At 39.7% G+C, this 22,524-nt stretch overlaps 1 protein-coding gene across 2 annotated transcripts in view; it reads right to left on the reverse strand.

Moving 5' to 3' along the window:
- LOC115223446 (glucosidase 2 subunit beta) overlaps window positions 1–22,524 on the reverse strand; it is a 45,585-nt gene that overhangs the window by 16,348 nt on the left and 6,713 nt on the right. The window contains exons 7-11 of one of the 2 annotated variants that reach the window (XM_029794002.2): window positions 20,958–21,023; window positions 17,925–18,009; window positions 16,074–16,152; window positions 13,409–13,684; window positions 1,981–2,085 (exon numbers count right to left, since the gene is read on the reverse strand). In XM_029794002.2, coding sequence (XP_029649862.1) covers window positions 1,981–2,085; window positions 13,409–13,684; window positions 16,074–16,152; window positions 17,925–18,009; window positions 20,958–21,023 — 611 coding nt within the window. The remainder of the gene's footprint in view (window positions 1–1,980; window positions 2,086–13,408; window positions 13,685–16,073; window positions 16,153–17,924; window positions 18,010–20,957; window positions 21,024–22,524) is intronic. The other variant, XM_029794003.2, reaches the window with a different exon arrangement.

Genomic DNA, 22,524 nt, shown 5'->3' on the forward strand with positions numbered 1-22,524 from the left:
CCGAGGCATTTTAAAAAAATTTAAGAAATTTGAGGAGGAAAGAACACGCAGGTTAGCGAATGGCGGGCTGCAAGATTTTGATTGGGGACAGTAGACTTAAAACAATCGGGGTTTGAAGAAATGAACAGAGTAACGAACAAATTAACTTGGTACCGAGGGGTTAAACAAATTAAAGGGTTATATTTTAAGAACAAGCAGAATTAGTGAATAGATTCGAACATTTAAGGGTTAGCGGCAAATGTATGTGTGTAGTACATATATATTTATTAATATGGTGAGGGTTGACAACGAGTATAGTGAAGAATTCCAGGTAGGAGTCCACCAAGGATCAGTCCTCAGCCCCCTCTTATTCATCATAGTCCTCCAAGCAATAACAGAGGAATTTAAGACAGGATACCCCTGGGAGCTTCTTATATACTGATGACCTTGCTCTAATAGCTGAGTCATTGTCAGAACTAGAGGAGAAGTTTCTGGTGTAGAAGAAAGGTTTAACATCGAAGGGCCTTAGAGTCAATCTAGCAAAAACCAAAGTCTTAGTAAGTAGGAAGGCAGACAAATCACAAATCCCTTCAGGTAGATGGCCCTGCTCAATCTTTAGAAAAGGCATAGGTAGAAACTCCATAAGATGTACCCAGTGTAAGCTATGGACACATAAGAGGTGCAGCAATATCAAAGGAAGGCTAACTGGGAAGATAGTTTTTGTGTGTGGCAAATGCTCAGGAGCAATAAACACTATATATTTATAATAATAAGGGTTTTTTGCAACAAGTTGCTTAAACCACATACCGAAAATATTAGAAATAGCAGTCAAAGGACTACTATTTCTTTTACTACAAATATTGTTGTTTGTGGAGACTTATTTTTGTAGTAAAAGAAATAGTAGTCCTTTGACTGCTATTTCTAATATTTTCGGTATGTGGTTTAAGCAACTTGTTGCAAAAAACCCTTATTATTATAATTATATAAATGTTTACCAAATATGGTCCTTTTCCATACCGAAATACTACTAGGTGAAATTTTTTGATTTTATTAAATCAATTATATTTCACCCTTTATCTGTGTGTATGTATATATATATATATATATATATATGCAATTCATCTCGACTCATATAAACACAGGCATATATACACACACACACAATGCACATACATAAATACAAGTAAGAAAAGAACATTCTTGACAGACATATATTGTCTGTAATACTGAGTTTCTGTAGCAAGTCTAGGATATCAACAAGAAACCCAATGAGTCAATGAAGGCCACTGCCAAATACCTCCATTTATCAAAGACAACAATCAGATGTGTGTAGCGTGAAGAAATCAGGTACAATTCCTGTGTAATGAGATGTATATATATGTGTGTGTGTGTGTGTGTGTGTGTATATGTTTGTGTGTCTGTGTTTGTCCCCCGCAACATCGCTTGACAACTGATGCTAGAGTGTTTAGGTCCCTGTAACTTAGCGGTTCAGCAAAAGAAACCAATAGAATAAGTACTAGGCTTACAAAGAATAATTCCTGGGGTCGATTTGCTCGACTAAAAGGCGGTGCTCCAGCATGGCCGCAGTCAAATGACTGAAACAAGTAAAAGAGTATAGTGCTCCAACATGGCCACAGCCTAATGACAAACCAGTAAAAAAGAGGGAAAGAAGATAAAATAAAAAGATATCGGGGATGAATGTAATCAACTATAACCTAGAATCCATTGGACTGTACTCCAAATGGACTTAGCCCAGCGGCTGAACAAAATAATATAGAATCTGTGAGGTGTGATTTAAGAGATTTGGCAGCTATTTCTTGCAGGTCGAGAAAGATGCTCGGCCAACCCTTATGATGTAAAGATGATGGGGTGTGTGGTGGAGGAATTGAAAGACAAGTCGTCCCCACCACCCATCCACCCCACCACCCATCCACCCATCCACCCCAGCCACCACCCATCCACCCATCCACCCCACACAGCCGATTGCAAAAGACTACTTACAACAGTTTCTTCAAAATCTCGATCGTAATCAGTATCTGATTTCTCTTCTTCCTCGTCATCCTCATCATCGAGGTCCCCGAAATGGGAGCCAGGGGAAGATGGGGCCTACAATGGTCGGGGAACAACGCGGAACCATTAGAAAGTGGTTTATAACAAAATAAATAAAAACAAGACAAATATTTGGGAAAAAATTTACAAAACAAAAATATTTTGTTCATTTAGTGAGTGGTTTTAGCTTACTTCCTAACTACATGACCAGGGGTTCAACCCCACAGCACAGTACCTTGGGCAAGTGTCTTCTACTTCAGCCTCAGGGTGACCATAGCTTTCTAAGTGGATTTCGTATACAGAAACTGAAAGACATACCATGCATGTGTGTGTCAGTGTTTCCATGCTTTTTGCCACTATAGATCTATTGGAGATGTTTTCCCCCGAGACAAAAACTGCAGTTTTTTGGCTTTCTGCAGTATATCCACATTAAGTAAGGTATACAGAATGCTATTTTGAACTAATACTGCATCTATTACTGATAATGAATTTATGTTCAGCCTGCCAGCTAATAGCAACATTAGAGATGTGTTAATCACTACTTTTCTCTATATCAATAGAGACTAAATTCGTCTAACTACACAGTAGATAGCGGACACTTACTACTGATGATGCCCAAAGAAGCAGAAATCTGGACTTGACAATTCCACTGCCACTGCTTGGTGCTTTTTGTCTGCTGCTGATATACTTCTGTGCTTTTTAGCACTATACATCTATACGAGATATTTTCTTGAAACAAATGCTACAGTTTTCTGGCTTTCTGCAGTATATCCACATTAAGTAAGATATACAGAATGCTATTTTGAACTAATGCTGCTTCAGTCACTAATAATGAATACATCATTGCCATTTAATGTCTGTTTTCCATGCTAGCATGGGTTGGACAGTGACTAATGCATACTAATCATATGCAAATCAGTTCTCAATCTCTTTCTATTGGTCATGGCTATGTGGTATGAAGCTTACTTTGCAACCAAATGGTTCTGGGTTCAGTCCCACTACATGACACCTTGGGCAAGTGTCTTCTACTATAGCCTCAGGCCAACCAAAGCCTTGTAAGTGAATTTGGTAGATAGAAACTGAAAGAAGCCCATCGTATATATGTATATATCAATGTATGTGTTTTTGTTGGCCCTCCACCACCACTTGGCAACCGGTGTTGGTGTGTTTATGTCCCTGTAACTTAGTTCGGCAAAACAGAGCAATAGAATAAGTACAAGGCTTAAAAAAAGTAAGTCCTGGGGTAGATTTGTTTGACTAAAAAAGCCATTCAAAGCAGTGCACCAGCATGGCCACAATCAAATGAATGAATCAAGCAAAAAGTAAAAGTAAAGATAAACGATACATTGTATGAAACATGGAGAACTGCCAAAAGTACCCCCACTGTCAAAAATTACAGAAAGTACCCCACCCCTATCAAAAATAACAGAAAGTAGACCCCCCCCTAAAAAATTAACTTGGTCGCCAGATTTCAAATGTACAAGTACAGAAGTAATTTAAATTTGACATTCATTTTTACTATGCTGTGTGATTAGGTTGGCTACTTGTTAGTTTGTTTTACATCTGTTTTCACATGTTTGCATGGGTTAGACAAATACAGGAGGTAGTATCAAAAAGTTCCTGAACTAGTTCTGTAATACAGTTCTATATTTAAGAGATGAGGAATTATGGACATTATTTACATTTGACAGATATTTGTCCTCATCTTGTTTGTTGTTAACACAATGTTTCAGCTGATACACCCTCAAGCCTTCATCAGGTGCCTTGGGGAAATTTCGAACCTGGGTCCTCATTCCTAAGGTATTTTTCGATATCATTATAATTATTATTATTATTATTATTATTCAGGTCATTGCTTGGAATCGAACTCAGAATCTTGGGGTTAGTAGCCCATGCTCTTAACCATTATGCCATATGCCCACGGGCACATGTATGCTGTAGTCTGCAGTTTTGTCATGGACAGGAACAAACAGCCACCATAATATTTTGTGCTAAACTTGAGAAGTCTGCTACAGAGACATTGACCATGCTTCAGTAAGCTTATGGCAATGAGGCAATGAGCTGTACGCAATATTTTGAGTGGCATGGATGCTTCAAAAGTAGAACATCCCTGGAAGAAGACGAGTGATGTGGAAGACCTACCATGAGTGTCACCCTTGGAAATGTGGTATTGTACATCAAGAATTTGTCCCTGAAGGCTAGACCATCAATTGGGAATTCTACTGCAGTGTTTTGAAGCATTTGAAGGAGGACATTCAACGAAAGCAACCAGATCCGTGGAGCGTGAAGAATTGGATTCTTCACAATATTCCCAGTCACCAATCTCTCCTCACTTGTGAGTTTCTCATCACCATCATCATCATCGTTTAACGCCCGCTTTCCATACTAGCATGGGTTAGACGATTTTGACTGAGGGTTGGCAAACCAGATGGCTGGACCAGGCTCCAATCTTGATCTGGCAGAGTTTCTACAGAGTTTCCTAACGCCAACCACTCTGAGAGTGTAGTGGGTGTTTTTTAGGTGCCACCGGCACAGGGGCCAGTCAGGAGGTACTTGCAATGACCTCACTCGAATCTTTTTACACATGCCACTGGCACAGGTGCCAGTAAGGCAATGTTGGTAACGATCACGCTCGAATGGTGCCCTTTTACGTGCCACAGCATGGGGGCCAGTCAGGCGGTACTGGCAATGACCTCACTCGAATCTTTTTACACATACCACCGGCACAGGTGCCAGTAAGGTGATGGTTCTCATCAAAAAGAAAATCGTATTGATTCCACACCTGCTCTATTCGCCAGATTTAGCACCTGTGGACTTCCGTCTCTTCCCCAAGATGAAAATGCAGTTAAAAGGTCAGTTTTAACACTTGTCAAAATCCACAGCAAATCGCACAGAATGTCCTTCACTCACTCACGGAGGAGGATTTCCAGGCCAGATTCCAAAAGAGGCAAGAATGCTGGGACCAATGTATTGCCACAAAAGTAACTATTTCGAAGGAGATGATGTTAAAACTGAGGCAAATAAATTTTTTTTTATTTTTATTTAATCAAACACAACTAGTCTGAGAACTTTTTGATACCACCTAATATTACTGAGGTATTGTTTTACAGCTAGGTACCCTTCCTGCCACTACCCATTTTCATGTGAGGGGGTCTGTTATTACATAGGTCTTTGAAAGTGCAGAGTTAACGGATGATTTGTTGACAGGAGAAGTGACACCAATATCGTTTGTTGCAATTTATAGAGAACAAATGTAAAGAGAGAGAGACGCACATGGACATTCATGCATGCACACATGGATGTGTGGGCATGTAGCCAAGTGGTTAGGGGATTTGGCTTGTGATCATAAGGTTGTGAGTTCAATACCTGGCAGTATGTTATGTCCTTGAGCAAGACACTTTATTTTACACTGCTCCAGTCCACTCAGCTGGCAAAAATGAGTTGTACTGGTAATTTAAAGGGCCAGTCTTGACACATTTTGTGTCATGCTGAATCCCCTTGAGGACTACATTAAGGGGACACAAGTCTGTGGAGTGCTCAGCCACATGCATATTAATTTCATGAGTAGTCTGTTCTGCTGATCGGAGTAACTGGAACCCTTGCTGATGTAACTGACAAAGAACCAGTCTTTTTCTTTTACGTGGCACGTAAAAAGCACCCACTACACTCTCGGAGTGGTTGGCGTTAGGAATGGCATCCAGCTGTAGAAACTCTGCCAGATCAAGATTGGAACATGATACAGCCATCTGGTTCACCAGCCCTCAGTCAAAATCGTCCAACCCATGCTAGCATGGAAAGCAGACGTTAAACGGCATGTGCAAAAAGATTCGAGCAAGGCCGTTGCCAATACCATCTGACTGGCCCCCGTGCCGGTGACACCTAAAAAGCACCCACTACACTCTCAGAGTGGTTGGTGTTAGGAAGGGCATCCAGCTGTAGAAACTCTGCCAGATCAAGATTGGAACCTGTTGCAGCCATCTGGTTCGCCAGCCCTCAGTCAAAATCGTCCAACCCATGCTAGCATGGAAAGCGGACATTAAACGATGATGATGACACACACACTGCAGGCTTCTTCCAGTTTCCATCCACAAATTCACTTGCAAATAATTGGCCATTCTAGGATTATAGTGAAAGACACTTGCCCAAGGTACCACGAAACGGAACTAAATCCAAAACTATGTGGCTGGTAAGCAAACTTCTTATCACACCACAGTCGTGTCATCCAACCAAAATCATAAAACTACTCATAACGAAAAAACTAATACAAATACACATTATTTTCAAAATTAACTAAATTTACACTATTTACTGGGGTGTAGGGAACTGTTTTCGTTAACTATGTTGTGTCAAAATACACTTCGTCCAGCTTGAAACTACCTAAATTAGTAAGCTTAATTGGAAGGATGAATAAATTTAAAAGTATCACAGATAAAGGAAAAGCATAGAGAATATGATTATAGGATACATGTACGACATGCAAACCTCAACACATGCAAACTAACAGGTTTACTGGATGCACAAATATTCACGCAAACATTACTGAAGTACAATGCTGACTTGGAGGGAGGTGGAGGTTGAGGTTTTACAAAGTGATCGTTTGTCTCTTACATTGATTTCATGCAATTAACGCATAGGTTTTCATTTTGAGAAGTATCGTGAAGCAAGAGGGAGAGGTAATCATGAGGTAGGGAGAGTCAGGTGTGAGGTGAGAGGATCAGTCGTGAGACAGGAGGGGGAGGCCATGAGACAGGAGGGGGAGGCCACAGGATCCTTGAGGCAGGATCCTCAAGACAGGAGGGGGAGGCCACAGGACGAGAGCGGAGGTCGCGAGAGGGGAGGTAAGGTCACAAGAGGGGGAGGTGACTTGTGAGGCTGAGGAAAGGGGAAAGTCAGTCATGAGGCAAGGTGGGAGGTCAGATGTGAAGCAGAGAGGGAGAGGGTTCAATCATTAAACAGGGTGAAGGTATCAGTTGTGAAGTGGATTGGGAGTGGGGTCAATCGTGAAGCAGGGCAGGGGAGTCAGTTGTGAAATAGGATGGGAGGAGGGGTCAGTCATGATTGAGGTGAGAAATCAGTTGTGAGGTGAGGGACATTGCTGGGTGAGGGTGGAGCCACTGGTACAATGCCAAAGAAAGGGTGGAGCTAATGAAACAAGTAGTACAATGGCTGAGAAGAAAGGGTGGAGCCACTGGTGATACCAGTGTTGTTAATGGCAGTAGAAAGACAGACAACCGTTTGTAATGGTGCACGTAATAATTGTGTCAAGGTAGACAGTGACAGTCAAAATGAAACTCAAATATATCAATATGCCACATCAAGTTGAGCATTAAAAGATCGAATTGAACTGATGCTCTAATTGAGTGTCAAGAGGTCGAGCTGAGCAGCAAGAGCCGAGTGCCAAGAGGTCGAGCTGAGCAGCAAGAGCGAGTGTCAAGAGGTCGAGCTGAGCAGCAAGAGCCGAGTGTCAAGAGGTCGAGCTGAGCAGCAAGAGCCGAGTGCCAAGAGGTCGAGCTGAGCAGCAAGAGCCGAGTGCCAAGAGGTCGAGCTGAGCAGCAAGAGCCGAGTGCCAAGAGGTCGAGCTGAGCAGCAAGAGCCGAGTGCCAAGAGGTCGAGCTGAGCAGCAAGAGCCGAGTGTCAAGAGGTCGAGCTGAGCAGCAAGAGCCGAGTGTCAAGAGGTCAAGCTGAGCAGCAAGAGCCGAGTGTCAAGAGGTCGAGCTGAGCAGCAAGAGCCGAGTGTCAAGAGGTTGAGCTGAGCAGCAAGAGCCGAGTGTCAAGAGGTCGAGCTGAGCAGCAAGAGCCGAGTGTCAAGAGGTCGAGCTGAGCAGCAAGAGCCGAGTGTCAAGAGGTCGAGCTGAGCAGCAAGAGCCGAGTGTCAAGAGGTCGAGCTGAGCAGCAAGAGCCGAGTGTCAAGAGGTTGAGCTGAGCAGCAAGAGCCGAGTGTCAAGAGGTTGAGCTGAGCAGCAAGAGTCGAGTGTCAAGAGGTTGAGCTGAGCAGCAAGAGTTGAGCTGAGTGTTAAAAGGTTGAGCTAAGCATCAAAAAATAGCTAAGTGTTATAAGATCACATTGAGCATTAAAAGATCAAGTCAAGCATTAAAAGATAGAGTTGAGCATTAATATGCAGTGAAACTAGTTGAGTGTTAAAAGATACATCCAGCTGTAAAAAAAAAACAAAAAAAAAAAAACTAACCTCTTGTCAAAAAAGAACCTATGTTTACAGAAAGCTATACAGAGACCATATCTATGTTTAAACAGTATGGTCTCCATAGTTTAGACACAGAACACTGAAATGATCCACTCCAATATCCAGTACAGTGGTAGTATAGAATATCAACAACCCCTCCCTATTTTAAACAATAAAGGCAATGTAAGCTTGAGAAATGTGGGACAAATGAAGGAACCTCCATGTGGTCACACCAGCTGTTAGAAATAGCAGCCAAATTTCTCTCGAATCACACAAATACACTGTCTCTTTGAATAACGAGAACAGGGAATTAATTGTTGGACATGGTAGTTGTTTGAATAAATATACTGACCACAGTGCCTGTGTGGGCAAATGTGCTGAGTCTACTTACTGCATGGTCACAAGTTCAAACCTTGCAAGAAGTGTTCAACTTGTAGCCACTTGGCTTGGTACACTGCTTGACTGGTCAACTTGGCTAACACCAAAACTAACCAGTTCCCACCCAGTTCACACTTAAAGTATCTCAAGACAAGAACAGGGGTGATAAGAAAAAGATACCCCACTCATGTTTACCAAAAACAGTTATAGTAAAAGAGATAAATCGGTACAGGTATGACTGCGTTGTAAGAACCACATGGTTCTGGGTTCAGTACCACTGAGTGATACCTTTGGCAAGTGTCTTCTACTATAGCTTCAGGCCAACCAAAGCTTTGAGTGGATTTGGTAGATGGAAACTGAAAGAAGCCTATATGTGTGTATCTACGGAGTTGATTTGTTCAACTAAAACCCTTAACCCTTTAGCATTCAAACCGGCCATATCCAGCCAAAATATTTAACCTGTTTTATATTGAAACTGACCAGATCTCGCCTCTCACCTCAGCCCTACCATGTTATTCTAAAACTAAAAAATTACATCACTGAAATCTCTAAACTACAAGATAATGCATGATTAATTCAAACCATTTTAAATAAACAAACATCACATTTGACAGAATAATCTGAACACTAAAGGGTTAAAGGCAATGCTCCAGCATGGCCAGAGTCAAATGACTGAAACAAGAATAAAATACGTATACCAATGTTTCTCAACCCTTTTTTTTTTTACCTATGGTCCCCTTTGATTCCTATTCTATTCAGATGGACCCTCTTAGCCATTCGATGTATAAAAAAAATATATATTTTTATAATTAACCCTTTAGTATTCAGATTACTCTGCCAAAACTGATATCTATGTATTCAGGTCTTCTGAATTAATCCTACACTATCTCAAAGTCTGGCCAGTTCGAACACAAGTAGAATATTTGTGCCAGATATGGCCAGTTCAAACACAAGTAGAATATTTGGGCCAGATCTGGCCAGTTCGAACAAGTAGAATATTTGGGCTAGATATGGCCAGTTAAAATTCTAAAGGGTCAAATATTACTAGGAATTGTACAGGGTGATTGAAAAGTAACTCCCTGTTTTAAAATACTTATAAACTATTAATTGTAATTTTCTCAAATTTTTTGTGAGCCCATATCAAATTTTAAACAGAACCCCATACTAAAACCTTTCCTCTCATATCCATTTTTGCAAAAATTACAATTAATTTATAAGTAGTTTAAAATAAGGAGTTACTTTTCAATCCCCTTGTATATTGTAGAATTATATTATTAGGAATTTTGTGTATTGTGGAAGTATAACCAATTTATTGCACCATAAACTTTAACAATAAAATCTTATAAGGACCCCAGTTGAAAACCACTGATGTGTACTATAAATCAACCCGAGTATGTTACTGGTATTAATTTTAAGCCATCATTTTCCAATGGTAAATAAATTGGCCCTAATATGGTAGTCAAGCTTCAAAGTTGGTACTCCACTATATAGACTGACCTCATCCCCAAACCAACAACACAAGGGCTTTGTTGTAGAGTGCTTACAATAGTATAATTTGGGGATAGGAAATACTTATGGTTGGTCTGTCATAACTACGTTATTGTCACTACTCAACTGGCAACACCAAGCCAGTTTTGTAGTAGAGTTGTGACAATAATATAGTCTTAGGGTTGAGGTAATAGGACTTGTGTATCTCGCAACCAACACAAAATTGGTTTCCGAGTAACGGATAAAGACCTCTTTCGGTCATGAATGACCGTGGGAATGCACCTACAAAGTTACCCTCCAAGGCACAAGTCTGAGCAAAGTTGTTTATGGAAGAACAGCAGTCACCCATGCATACCAGTATTCAACTGGTACTTATTTTATCAATTCCAAATGGATGAAAGGCAAAGTCGGCCTTGCAGGAATCTGAACTCAGAACATAAAGGCAAACGAAATGTCGCTATAATAATAATAATAATATAACTTAGGAGTTGAAATTCTGTATCTAACTTGTTCGTCTGTAAGCCTTGGGTTTGTAGCAGGACAGTAATAATAATGATTTCAGTTTGTGGCACAAGGCCAGCAAGTTTGTGAGAGGGGATAAGTCGATTACATTGACCCCCAGTGTTCAAATGGTACTTATATTATCGACCCTGAAAGGAAAGGCAAAGTTGACCTCAGAGGAATTTGAACTCAGAACGTAGATACAGACAAAATGTCACTAAGCATTTTGCCTGGCACACTAGCTTAGGAGGTGAGATTATTTATAGGACTCGGCCATACAACACCCAACATAAGGGTCTTGTAGTAAAGCAGTGACGATAATATAGTTTGTAATTGAAGTTTGAAGACCCATCCTAATAATATGTTGAAAGTATGACCCCTCCACCTGTAATAAAATCGACCTTGGTCAATTTTATTATAGAATTGTGATAAAGATGTAGTTTTGGGGCTGAGAAAAAAAATTATATGACTTGTCATTCTCTCACCTGTATTCACTAAAAGGATCTTAAATCCTTCACACTAATCTGTCATCTTAATATAAAGTAAAAGTTATACTTTTATAAAATAATCCTAAATTATTCACATATCTCTGCCAACTTTAATTGATCTCAAAGTGATGGAAAAGTTAATTGATCTCAAAGTGATGGAAAATTAACCCTTTATGAATTAGAGTTAACATATTTGCTGAATGTATGCAAAGAGATGGAAGAAGTTAATTAGCCATTTTTATAAATTATAAAAATTAAAAATTTATAAAATATTAATTTTTACAATTTTTTTTCTTTTGTCAGCAGGACAACATTCCGAAACATTAATTAAGGTACTTAAAAAGTTCAAGCCCACACCAAAGAGAGATTTTTTTAATAATGAGCAACAATGCCAAAATGAATAATGAAATCCAGCAATCTTTTGTCACCTGTTATTGCCAAGAAAGAAAAAAAGGAGGAAACCACCGGAGAGAGAAAGAGAGAGAGAGAGAAGGATCTCCCATGCAACATGCTTTCTAATTATTAATTTATGTAGATGCAAAGCCTGAAATATAGAAAATAAGAATGTTTAATTAGATGAAGTCCCAGTACAAAACTGGTATGTGTTTTATCAACCACAAAAGCAAGACAGGTAACATGGTTCCTTATGGGATGTGAATTCTGAACATAAAGGTAGACAGCTAAATTCGTCATCATCATCATCATCATAATTCAGCATCCAATTCCATGCTGGCACTGCTCGGATGGTTTGATAATCTAAGAGATCAGAGAACTGCATCAAGCTCCAATGTCTGTTTTGGAGTGCTTCTGTCCCTGGCACCACTTGGCAACTGGGATTGGTTTGATTACTTGTCTGTAACCTAGCAGTTCAGCAAAAAGAAACTGACAGAATTAGTAGCAGATCTAAGAAAAAGGAAAAAGCACTAGGGTTGATTTCTTCAACTAAATCCTTCGAAGCAGTGTCCCAGCATGGCCACAATCCAATGACTTACTTCCCAATCACATGGTTCAGGGTTCAGTCCCACTGCATGACACCTTGGGCAAGCATCTTTTACTATAGCCTCAGGTTGACCAAAGTCTTGTGAGTGGATTTGGTAGATGGAAACTGAAAGAAGCCTGTTGTAAATCGTGTGTGTGTTTGTAACCCACCCCCTTCCCATGATCCCCTGACAACTGGTGTTGATGTGTTTATGCCCCTGTAACCTAGTGGTTCAGCAAAAGAGACCAAAACCCTTCAAAGCAGTGCCCCAGCATGGTCAGTTAAATGACTGAAACAAGTAAAAAGATTATATATATACACACACGAGGTATGATCAAAATGTATCCAGACTGTTGCCATAGTAACGAAGCTAAACCTTACAGAGTGAAGCTGCTTGGCAAAGATTGACCTTGAAATCTGCTGTGCATGCACATTAAGTTTTATTACTCCAGCATGGCCCCTTGTATTTTGTAGACAGAGACTGATGTCATGCAACTGGCACTTATAATAATAATGAAATTATTGTATACAGTGCTCAGGTGCACCACAACTTGTCAGAAAGTGCATATAAAGTACATGCAGTAATGTAGAAATGTCTGGAAAGCGAACAATGTACGAGTCAGATACATGCTTGTGTGTGTATGAAGGGGAGAAAATCAAGTGTAGTGTTGGCGAATCTCAGGAAGCATGGAAGTTTTGAAGGATGCAGGGCTCCAACAACTAACAACTGATGCCGGCAGTTTGTTCCATGCTTCAGCAACTCTCAGCGTGAAAAAATGTTTCCTGAAATCATGGGAGCTGTGCTGTTTTCTTAGTTTGTAAATATGTCCACGAGTGTTAGATGGGTGGAGTTTGAAGAGGTGCTCAGAGTTATTGTTTGTGCGAGTTATTGTTTAAAAGCACTCTCAGAGTGGTTGGCATTAGGAAGGATATCCAGCCATAGAAATCGTGCCAAATGAGGATGGGTACAACCTCTCAGCTTAACAGCCTTAGTGAAACCATCTAACCCATGCCAGCATGGACAATGGACGTTAAATGATGTATGTTCTTGTATCTATCTGCATTTATATTCTGAATTCAAATCCCAACCTGGTTTGCTTTGTATTTCATTTATCTGAACTCTAAAGTAAATATTAAGGTGAATGTAATTAACGGAACCATTAAAAGGTAGTGCTCCAGTTTGGTCACAACCCAATGACTGAACCCAATAAAAAAATAAAGTTTTTTTTTTTAAATTTAATTCGTTTTTTTTAAGAGTATTTACATTGGTATGCAAGTTTATGGCAATTTGTGTGCACTGGTTGCATAATTTATGCACCTGGCTTAGATGGGAATGAGGAATGGTGCTAGTGCAAAAAGCTTACCTGAACCTGTCCATCAACACTTTCTTCTGGTGTCGGTTCATCATCCTCATCAGCATCCTCATCACTATCTTCATCAGCACCATCGTCATCATCTTGAGGGGTTTCTGAAGGTGGTGATGGGGTTACTTGAGCAGATGAGGGTGTTGTTGTCTCCTCTTCTTGCTGGCTGACCTCGTCCTCAAGTTTCTTGGGTTTACGATAAATCTCTTTGATGTTGGGCCACATTTTCTCAACAAAGTGGTCATAACTTGCATCAGTGGCTTCTTCCATGTATTCCTAGACAGATATAAAAAAAAACGAACTGTAACTGAAGGGGAAGAACTTCTACATGAGCACTTCACCTGCTAAAAATAGCAGCCAATCTTCCTCAAATCTACGATCTTAAAAAGAAAAAGAGGTAATGCAGATATGCAAAAAAATTATAAATAAGACCCTCATACCTGGAATACTTTCGTTCACAGGTATGCTGGATCAAAACTGATTTGGGATAAGCAATAATAACAAATGTCAAGAATTTATGTTATACAAGCTTGTCCTTCCTGGTGCCACTTAGGAAGCCCCCATGCTGATTTCATGTGAAAAGTACCCAGCACACACTGCTAAGTGATTGGCATTAGGAAGGGGAGACAGCCATAAAAACTATGCCACAACAGACAGAGTTTGGACAGCTCCGGGCAAGCTAGCTCCATGTCAAACCATCCAACCCATGCCATCATGGAGTGTGAACATTAAATGATGATACTATATTTAAGAGACGAGGAATTATGTACATTATTTACATTTGACAGATATTTGTCCTCATCTTGTTTACAAGCCCTAAAATTCACTCCATAATTGCCCACGGGTACATGGCATAGTGGTTAAGTGCAAGATTTCAAGTTCTATTCCAAGCAGTGACCTGATAATAATAATAATAATAATAACATTGCAAAATACTTTGTGATGTTATTATTTCTAGTCCTTTTTGCACAAGTCCCCTGGCTGCTGGAGATAAAGTTGGACAACTGTTGTGCTGATGATAGCTATTGAGACAGAAACACATGACCACAAATGTCCTCTTCTTTCAAGACAATAAACTTGTCCTTTTATGCCATAGTGGCATGTCAGTTTTGGAGAATATTTGATTCTGGTGATTATCTCCCCTTCTGCAGTGGAGCTGGTCTTGATTTCTATTTGGTAATAGAGGTAGAGATAATTTGAATAAATCAAGAAATTATATTGTATGGTATTTGATATACATGCATTTGTCTATGTTCTTCAAATACATGCCACCAGCCACTTTGAGTTATTTCCCTTGGATGCTTTTCAGTTTTGAATTATGTAAATACATATTTTGAGAGTGAAAAATATCCATAGAAGACAAAAGACCAGACATACAGAGGAAGACTGGATATGGGAGAGGAGGAGGGAGAGGGAAGGGGAGAAGGGAGAGAAGAGAGGGGAGAGAGGATGAGGAGGAGGAGAGGGGAGATATGAGGAGGAGAGGGGAGATATGAGGAGGAGAGAGGAGGGGAGAGAGGAGGAGGAGAGGGGAGATATGAGGAGGAGAGGGGTAGGAAAGGGGAGAGATGAGGGGTAGGAGAGGGGAGAGAGGATGAGGGGTAGGAGAGGGGAGAGATGAGGGGTAGGAGAGGGGAGAGATGAGGGGTAGGAGAGGGGAGAGATGAGGGGTAGGAGAGGGGAGAGATGAGGGGTAGGAGAGGGGAGGAGGGAGGGAAAGAAGATGTATCCATCCATGTCCTCTCCATGTAGAAACCATACCAAAGCAGCAGACATTGGAGCATAATGAAAAGGGATTACTTCACTGATGGTGGGACCCTTTTTGACAGATCCTGTCAAACTGACCAATCCATGCCAGCATGAGAGATAGAAATTAAATGACGAGAAACGTTTTAACTTGCCATTTTTAACCCTTTGGCGTTCAGATTAATTTGTCAAAAGTAATCCTTATTCACATTAAAAAAAATTTATCTGATATTATTTTGTACCTTCAAGATAGGAAAGATGTAATTGCTTATTTTTAGAGTGACATTGCAGGGTAGGTGTGAGATGCATAAAATGTGTAGAATATTTGGGCCGGATATAGCCGGTTTAAACACTAAAGGGTTAAATAAAGAAGATAACGCTGACAGAAATGGGCAGACGGTGATGTGGAACTTTTAAGAATCTTATAAATCACTATATATTAATTACTAGCAGTATCACCCGGCGTTGCTCGGGTTTGTAAGGGAAATAACTATATAAGCATTTTTAGAGAGTTATAGCCAAAAAATAGCAAAAAAATGCATTAAAAATGGAAAAAAAAATGATGGTAGATTTTTTTTTAAATCGTTGACTCATCGTAGACATTTTTAGAGAGTTACTTCCCTTATATAATAGCGAATAAAATGCATTAAAATGGAAAAAAATGATGGTAAATTTTTTTTTAAATCGTAGACTCATCGTAGACGCGCGCTAATACCCAGAAGGGCTCGATATGAATCACGACTATAAGATACCCGGGTTTTGGTTACACTGCACCGCAAAATGTGGGAGTAGTTAGGAATCTAAACTGTAGGAGACAGACACACAACTTCACTTTTATATATAAAGATACGATGATAATAAGAATATGAAGGTGTTTAAGAGAATGAGGGTGGAAGTCATATTTGGAAATAATTCTTACTTTCGCTTCATCGTCTGATACGGTACCATCACTGTCGATATCAAACTCTGAGTGACTCTTTAACTCATCCACGCTGACTCTAGGAAAAGAAATATAAAGATATTTAGATTTCAACTTATAAACAAAGAAAAAAATACTCAATGCAGGAGTGGCTGTGTGGTAAGTAGCTTGCTTACCAACCACATGGTTCCGGGTTCAGTCCCACTGCGTGGCATATTGGGCAAGTGTCTTCTACTATAGCCTCGGGCCGACCAATGCCTTGTGAGTGGATTTGGTAGATGGAAACTGAAAGAAGCCTGTCGTATATATGTATATATATATATGTATTTGTGTGTATGTTTGTGTGTGTTTGTCCCCCTAGCATTGCTTGACAACCGATGCTGGTGTGTTTACGTCCCCGTCACTTAGGGGTTTGGCAAAAGAGACCGACAGAATACATACTGGGCTTACAAAAGAATTAAGTCCCGGGGTCGATTTGCTCGACTAAAGGCGGTGCTCCAGCATGGCCGCAGTCAAATGACTGAAACAAGTAAAAGAGTAAAGAGAGTAATGCAGTTGATCGCATCACAGGAAAATCTAACATGGTTTGAGGCAGATCCAGCTGGTTTCCTCAAATATTTCATAACCCACAATGAGCGCCGGGTTCATCACTTTGAGCCAGAGACAAAGAGATAATCCATGCAGTGGCAACATCCTTCCTAACCTGCTCCATAGAAGGCCAAGGTCATTTCATCTGCAGAGAAGACAATGGCCTCAGTGTTTTGGGATGCAAAAGGCATTGTGTTTATTGACTACCATCAAAAGTAGCCATACCATCAATGGAGAGTACTATGCCAACTTGCTGAGGCAGCTATGGAAGGCTATCAAGACCAAATTCCAAGGAAAACTGTTTCATCAGGACTATGCTCCAGCATACAAGTCCTTGGTTTCAATGGCTGCTGTGCATGACTGAGGCTGTGAATTGGTTGATCACCCTTATTATCCTGATTTGGCCCCCATCTGACTATCATCTGCTCTCCAACATGAAAAATCTCTTGGCTGGGAAGCAGTATTACAGCAATGGTGTCATATCTACTGTTGAGGACCTTTTTTCCATCAGGATAAAGGCTTTGTTGCCAATGGGATCCAGACACAGTAACACTGATGGAAGAAGTGTGTTAATAGCAAGGGAGACTGTGCTGAAAAATAAACTTCATTCAATCACATTCCACGAGAGTATATTGATCAGGCTATGAACTGTTCAGCTGTCTTTCATATACAGCCTTATAGACCAGCCATAATTATATATATATGACCCATTAACTAAAAACTCCACATTCCCCTCATAAACCATTATACACACAACCCTATATACCATCTAGAAATGCTTATACACAACATTATGTACCACAAACCATTATACATGCAAGCATCTATACCACTCACTTACAACCCTGCGTACACAAAATCATTATACATTCATATACATATATGGCTCAGTGGTTAGAGCGCTGAACTTACAACCGTGAGGTTGTGAGTTTGAATCCTGGACCACGGTGCATGTTGTGTTCTTGAGCAAGACACTTTATATCACGTTGCTCCAGTTTACTCAGCTGTAGAAATGAGTTGCGACATCACAGGTGCCAAGCTGTCTCAACCTTTGCCTTTCCCTTGGATAATATCAGTGGCTTAGAGAGGGGAGACAGATATGCATGGGCGACTGCTGGTCTTCCATAAACAACCTTGCCCAGACTTGTACCTCAGAGAGTAACTTTCTAGGTGCAATTCCATGGTCATTCGTGACCGAAGGGTGTCTCCAAATACACACATACACACACACAGCCTTATATACATCTTGTCCATTTTACTTACAACTGGTTGCCGTCACTGTCCAGTTCAGTAAAAGCATCTTTAGCAATGGTTATTTCTTTCTCCTTCTGCAACTTCTTCTTCTCCTCTAAAAAGACCAAACATTACAAGAGAAAAATAAGACAAATGCTAAATTTAAAATACATTGAAACAGACAAAAGAAAATGAAATCAGTCCTGCAAAAATTGTATGTTATGGACGAGCTCTAAGCATGTCGCCCAGCGTGCCAACATTTCTTATTTCTTTACTACCCACAAGGGGCTAAACACAGAGAGGACAAACAAGGACAGACAAAGGTATTAAGTCGATTACATCGACCCCAGTGCGTAACTGATACTTAATTTATCGACCCCGAAAGGATGAAAGGCAAAGTCGACCTCGGAGGAATTTGAACTCAGAACGTAAAGACAGACGAAATACCGCTAAGCATTTCGCCCGGCGTGCTAACGTTTCTGCCAGCTCGCCACCTTAGAGTGTTTATATAATGATCCTTGTTTTAATGTCTGTGCTTTCCATGCTTTCATGAGTAGAATAGTGTATTGAAACAGATTTACTATAGCTGGACACTCTTCCTGTGCCGATGTAAAACAGACAATTCAGGCCCGATATGGTCAGTTTAAATAAGGGGTTAACATAAAATTTTGGAAGAGTTTACTTTGGATCACTTTAAAACAGGATGTTTATAACACAGAAGCAGGTTGATTTAAAAGGGTTTAAAAGATTCAAAGCTGAGGGCATGATGGTGACAATTATGTACAACTATCATGCAATGCTGAGGTTAGAAACACAAGCATACACACCTACACTTACATACATGTATCCTCGTCATAGTTTAAGGTCTGCTTTCCCATGCAAGGTCAGACGGAATTCATTGAAGCAGATTTTCTAAAACTGGATGTCCTTCCTGTTGCCAATTCTCACCCGTTTCCAAGTGAGGTAATATTTCCCCATGACTTGATAGGTTTCCACTGAAGGACACTCATTGTATGTCAGTGTCAAGACTAATTAAAATCTAAATTTTATGTAATTTTTGTAAAATTATATTTCAAACTCTGTGTCTGGGGAGAATCATTTTCTTTTTATGCCTTATAATGTAACATATTCACCAGTAAAATTTCCACTTATTTCTTATTAAAAATAAAAATAAGAAATAAATGGAAATTTTACTGGTGAGTGTGTTACATTATAAGGCACAAAAAGAAAATGATTCTCTCCAGACACAACAGAATATGTTTCAACACATGAACTCAAAGAATCTTGCAAACCAAATCCAAAAACGAAATATATTTCAAACATTATCTTAAAATGAAAAGTTAAGCTTAATAAGACCCCTGATATATCTTGGTCATTTTAAAAAATTAAATCAAACAAAGCAGTACATCTTCTTTGAAAAACAGCAACAAAATGGCTAACATCTTTTCCATGATAAATTCTGACTTAACACGTCTGAATCCTGGTCCTGGTATATCACTGTCGACAACTTACTCACCCGCTTCCTGGGTAAATTCACTTTTAAACGCCAATATCTTGACATGATATTTGACATTTCCATCAGAACATTTTTCAGGTCACCACATGTCACCCATACAAAATACAGTCGCTTTTCATCTATATACCCATACATTCTCGATGACGTCCTTAATGCTCACCTTCTTTCACAACCTTATTAATGACACAAAAATAAGTCACTTTACTTGCTAGAAATAGCAGCTAAAACTTCTCAAAATCACACCTTACCGTATTAAAAGTAAAAGGAAGGATAAATTAAACAATATAGTCTTGGATGGTTCATTTAACCCTTTTGTTACCTTAATTATTTTGAGATGCTCTGTATTTCTTTTAGTTATCTTAAATATAACAAAGAATTTAGTAAAATAACTTAGTTATCATTAAGCTAGTGTTAGGAACATAAATTGGGACTAAGGTTTAGTGGAAGATTTCAATTCAAAACTTATGAAAACAAGACATTTGTACTCAGAGCCAGAGCCGGTTTCAGCCGGGTTGATAACGAAAGGGTTAAGCTGGTGTTTGGAACAAGATTTCAATTCAAAACTTATAGAAACAAGACATTTGTACTACAGAGCCAGAGGCAGTTTCAGCCAGGTTGGTAATGAAAGGGTTAAGCTGGTGTTTGGAACAGAAATTGGGACTAAGGTTTGGTGGAAGATTTCAATTCAAAACTTATGGAAACAAGACATTTGTACTCAGAGCCAGAGCTTGTTTCAACCAGGTTGGTAATGAAAGGGTTAAGCTAGTGTTAGGAACATAAATTGTGACTAAGGTTTAATGGAAGATTTCAATTCAAAACTTGTGAAAACAAGACATTTGTACTCAGAGCCAGAGCCTGTTTCAGCCGGGTTGATAACGAAAGGGTTAAGCTGGTGTTTGGAACATAGATTTCAATTCAAAACTTATAGAAACAAGACATTTGTACTACCGAGCCAGAGCCGGTTTCAGCCAGGTTGGTAATGAAAGGGTTAATCTGTTTCAGTCATTAGACAACAGCTATGCTGAGGTACTGCCTTGAAGAGTTTAGTTGAACAAATCAGAAAAACCTCTCTTTTGTTGAACCACTAAGTTACAGAAATAAAGTAGTCCAATGAGAGTAACCTAACGGCTACACAGAGTTGTTCTCCATCTTACAATTAGAAGTTAAAATAGAAATAGTGAAGGTATGTGGCTTGGTGGTTAGGGTATTCGGCTAAGGACTGTAAGGTTGTGAGTTCAATTCCCAGCAGTAGGTTGTGTCCTTGAGCAAGACACTATTTCATACTACTCCAGTATACTCAGCAGGCAAAAATGGAAGTGCCTGTATTTCAAAGGGGGCAAACCTTGTTACATTCAGTGTCATGCTGAATCTCCCCAAGAACTACATTTAAGGGTGTGCATGTCTGTGGAGCACTCAGCCACTTGCATGTTAATTTCAGAAGCAGGCTGTTCAGTTGACAGATCAACTGGTACACTCATTATCGTTATAATTGGAGTGCCACTAAAACAAATAGGGGGATAAAAAAAAAAAAAGAAAAAAAAACTTACCCTCCCAGGCGTTTTCATGTGTGTCTTTAGCCAATTTTTCGGGACCTTCTGCTGAATTCTTTTCAGCTGAAGACATAAAATAAAATAAAACAAAACAAAAAATATAAATTATAAAATGAAACAAAAACCTGAAGTGATTATCATTTAGAACCCCTCGTTTCCTAGCATAAAGCCAAATGGCGGTGCCCCAGCATGGCCACAGCTCGTGAGCTGAAACTAGAATCAATCAATCAATCAATCCACTGCTTTTGGGTCTTGTAAGTCTTACAAGCTACAAGGCATCTTTAGTAGTGCCAGTGGAATGAGAAAAGCATCCAGTACATTCTGTAAAGTGGCTGGCGCTAAGAAGGACCAACCACTTTACATTATTAAATCACCAGTGCTAAGGACATTACCAAGTACTCAGCAAAACTAAAGGGTCTTCTCAACACTGTCTCCACTATACATCATTATCATTTTAGGTCCATCTTCCATACTAGCAGAGGTTGGATGGCTTGACAGTATCCAAAAATCCAAAAATTTGCAGCTATGGACACCTCTTTTGAAGTGTTTTGTTGACCATATCACCCCAAGTATTTTATTTCATAGATTTCTATATCATCATTTAACATCCTTGTTTCATACTGGCATGGGTTCAATGGTTTGACAGGAAGCAATGGGCCCAGAGACTATTGTGTTCCACTGTCCACTTTGGTATGGTTTCTATGCTTGAATGCCCTTCCTAGCACCAAGCACTTTACAACATGTACCATGAAGTGGCTGGCACTAGTGAAGTTTTTTGCGTCACTAGCATAAATGAGGCTGCCACGCAGCTTGCAATACTATGATTCCCATATTTTCAATAGATTAATATTATCTTAATAATGTAAGCACTAAAACCAAAGCAGGGAAGAAACAAAAAAGTAGACACACCAAATGTAGCATATGTGTGTGTGTGTGTATGTACATATATATATATATATCTATATATATATATGCTCGTTATCAATTTAATCATAAAATAAAAAGCTTTAGGTTAATGAAAGTTTACAGGTTGATTGTCATAATCGTTGACAATATTTTACATATATTTCGTCCATCTTTACATTCTGAGTTCAAATTCCACTGAGGTTGACTTTGCCTTTCCCCCTTTCTGGGTTGATAAAATAAGTGCATGTTGAGTCCTAGGGTCAACGTAATTGACTCATCCCTTCTCCAGAAATTGCTGACCTTCAGCCAAAATTTCAAACCAATATTTTTGCACATATTTACAATTCAAAATGGTCATCCTTCAATTTCATTAACAGTGTAGACGTAGGAATGGCTGTGTGGTAAGTAGCTTGCTTACCAACCACATGGTTCTGGGTTCAGTCCCACTGCGTAGCACCTTGGGTAAGAGTCTACTACAGTCTCAGGCCGACCAAAGCCTTGTGAGTGGATTTGGTAGATGGAAACTGAAAGAAGCCCGTTGTATATATGTGTATATATAATATATATATGTGTGTGTGTGTCTGTTTGTCCCCCCCAATATCGCTTGACAACCGATGCCGGTGTGTTTTAGTCCCTGTAACTCAGCGGTTTGGCAAAC

Source organism: Octopus sinensis, linkage group LG23 (genome assembly GCF_006345805.1).
Source record: "Octopus sinensis linkage group LG23, ASM634580v1, whole genome shotgun sequence".
Lineage (NCBI taxonomy): Eukaryota > Metazoa > Mollusca > Cephalopoda > Octopoda > Octopodidae > Octopus > Octopus sinensis.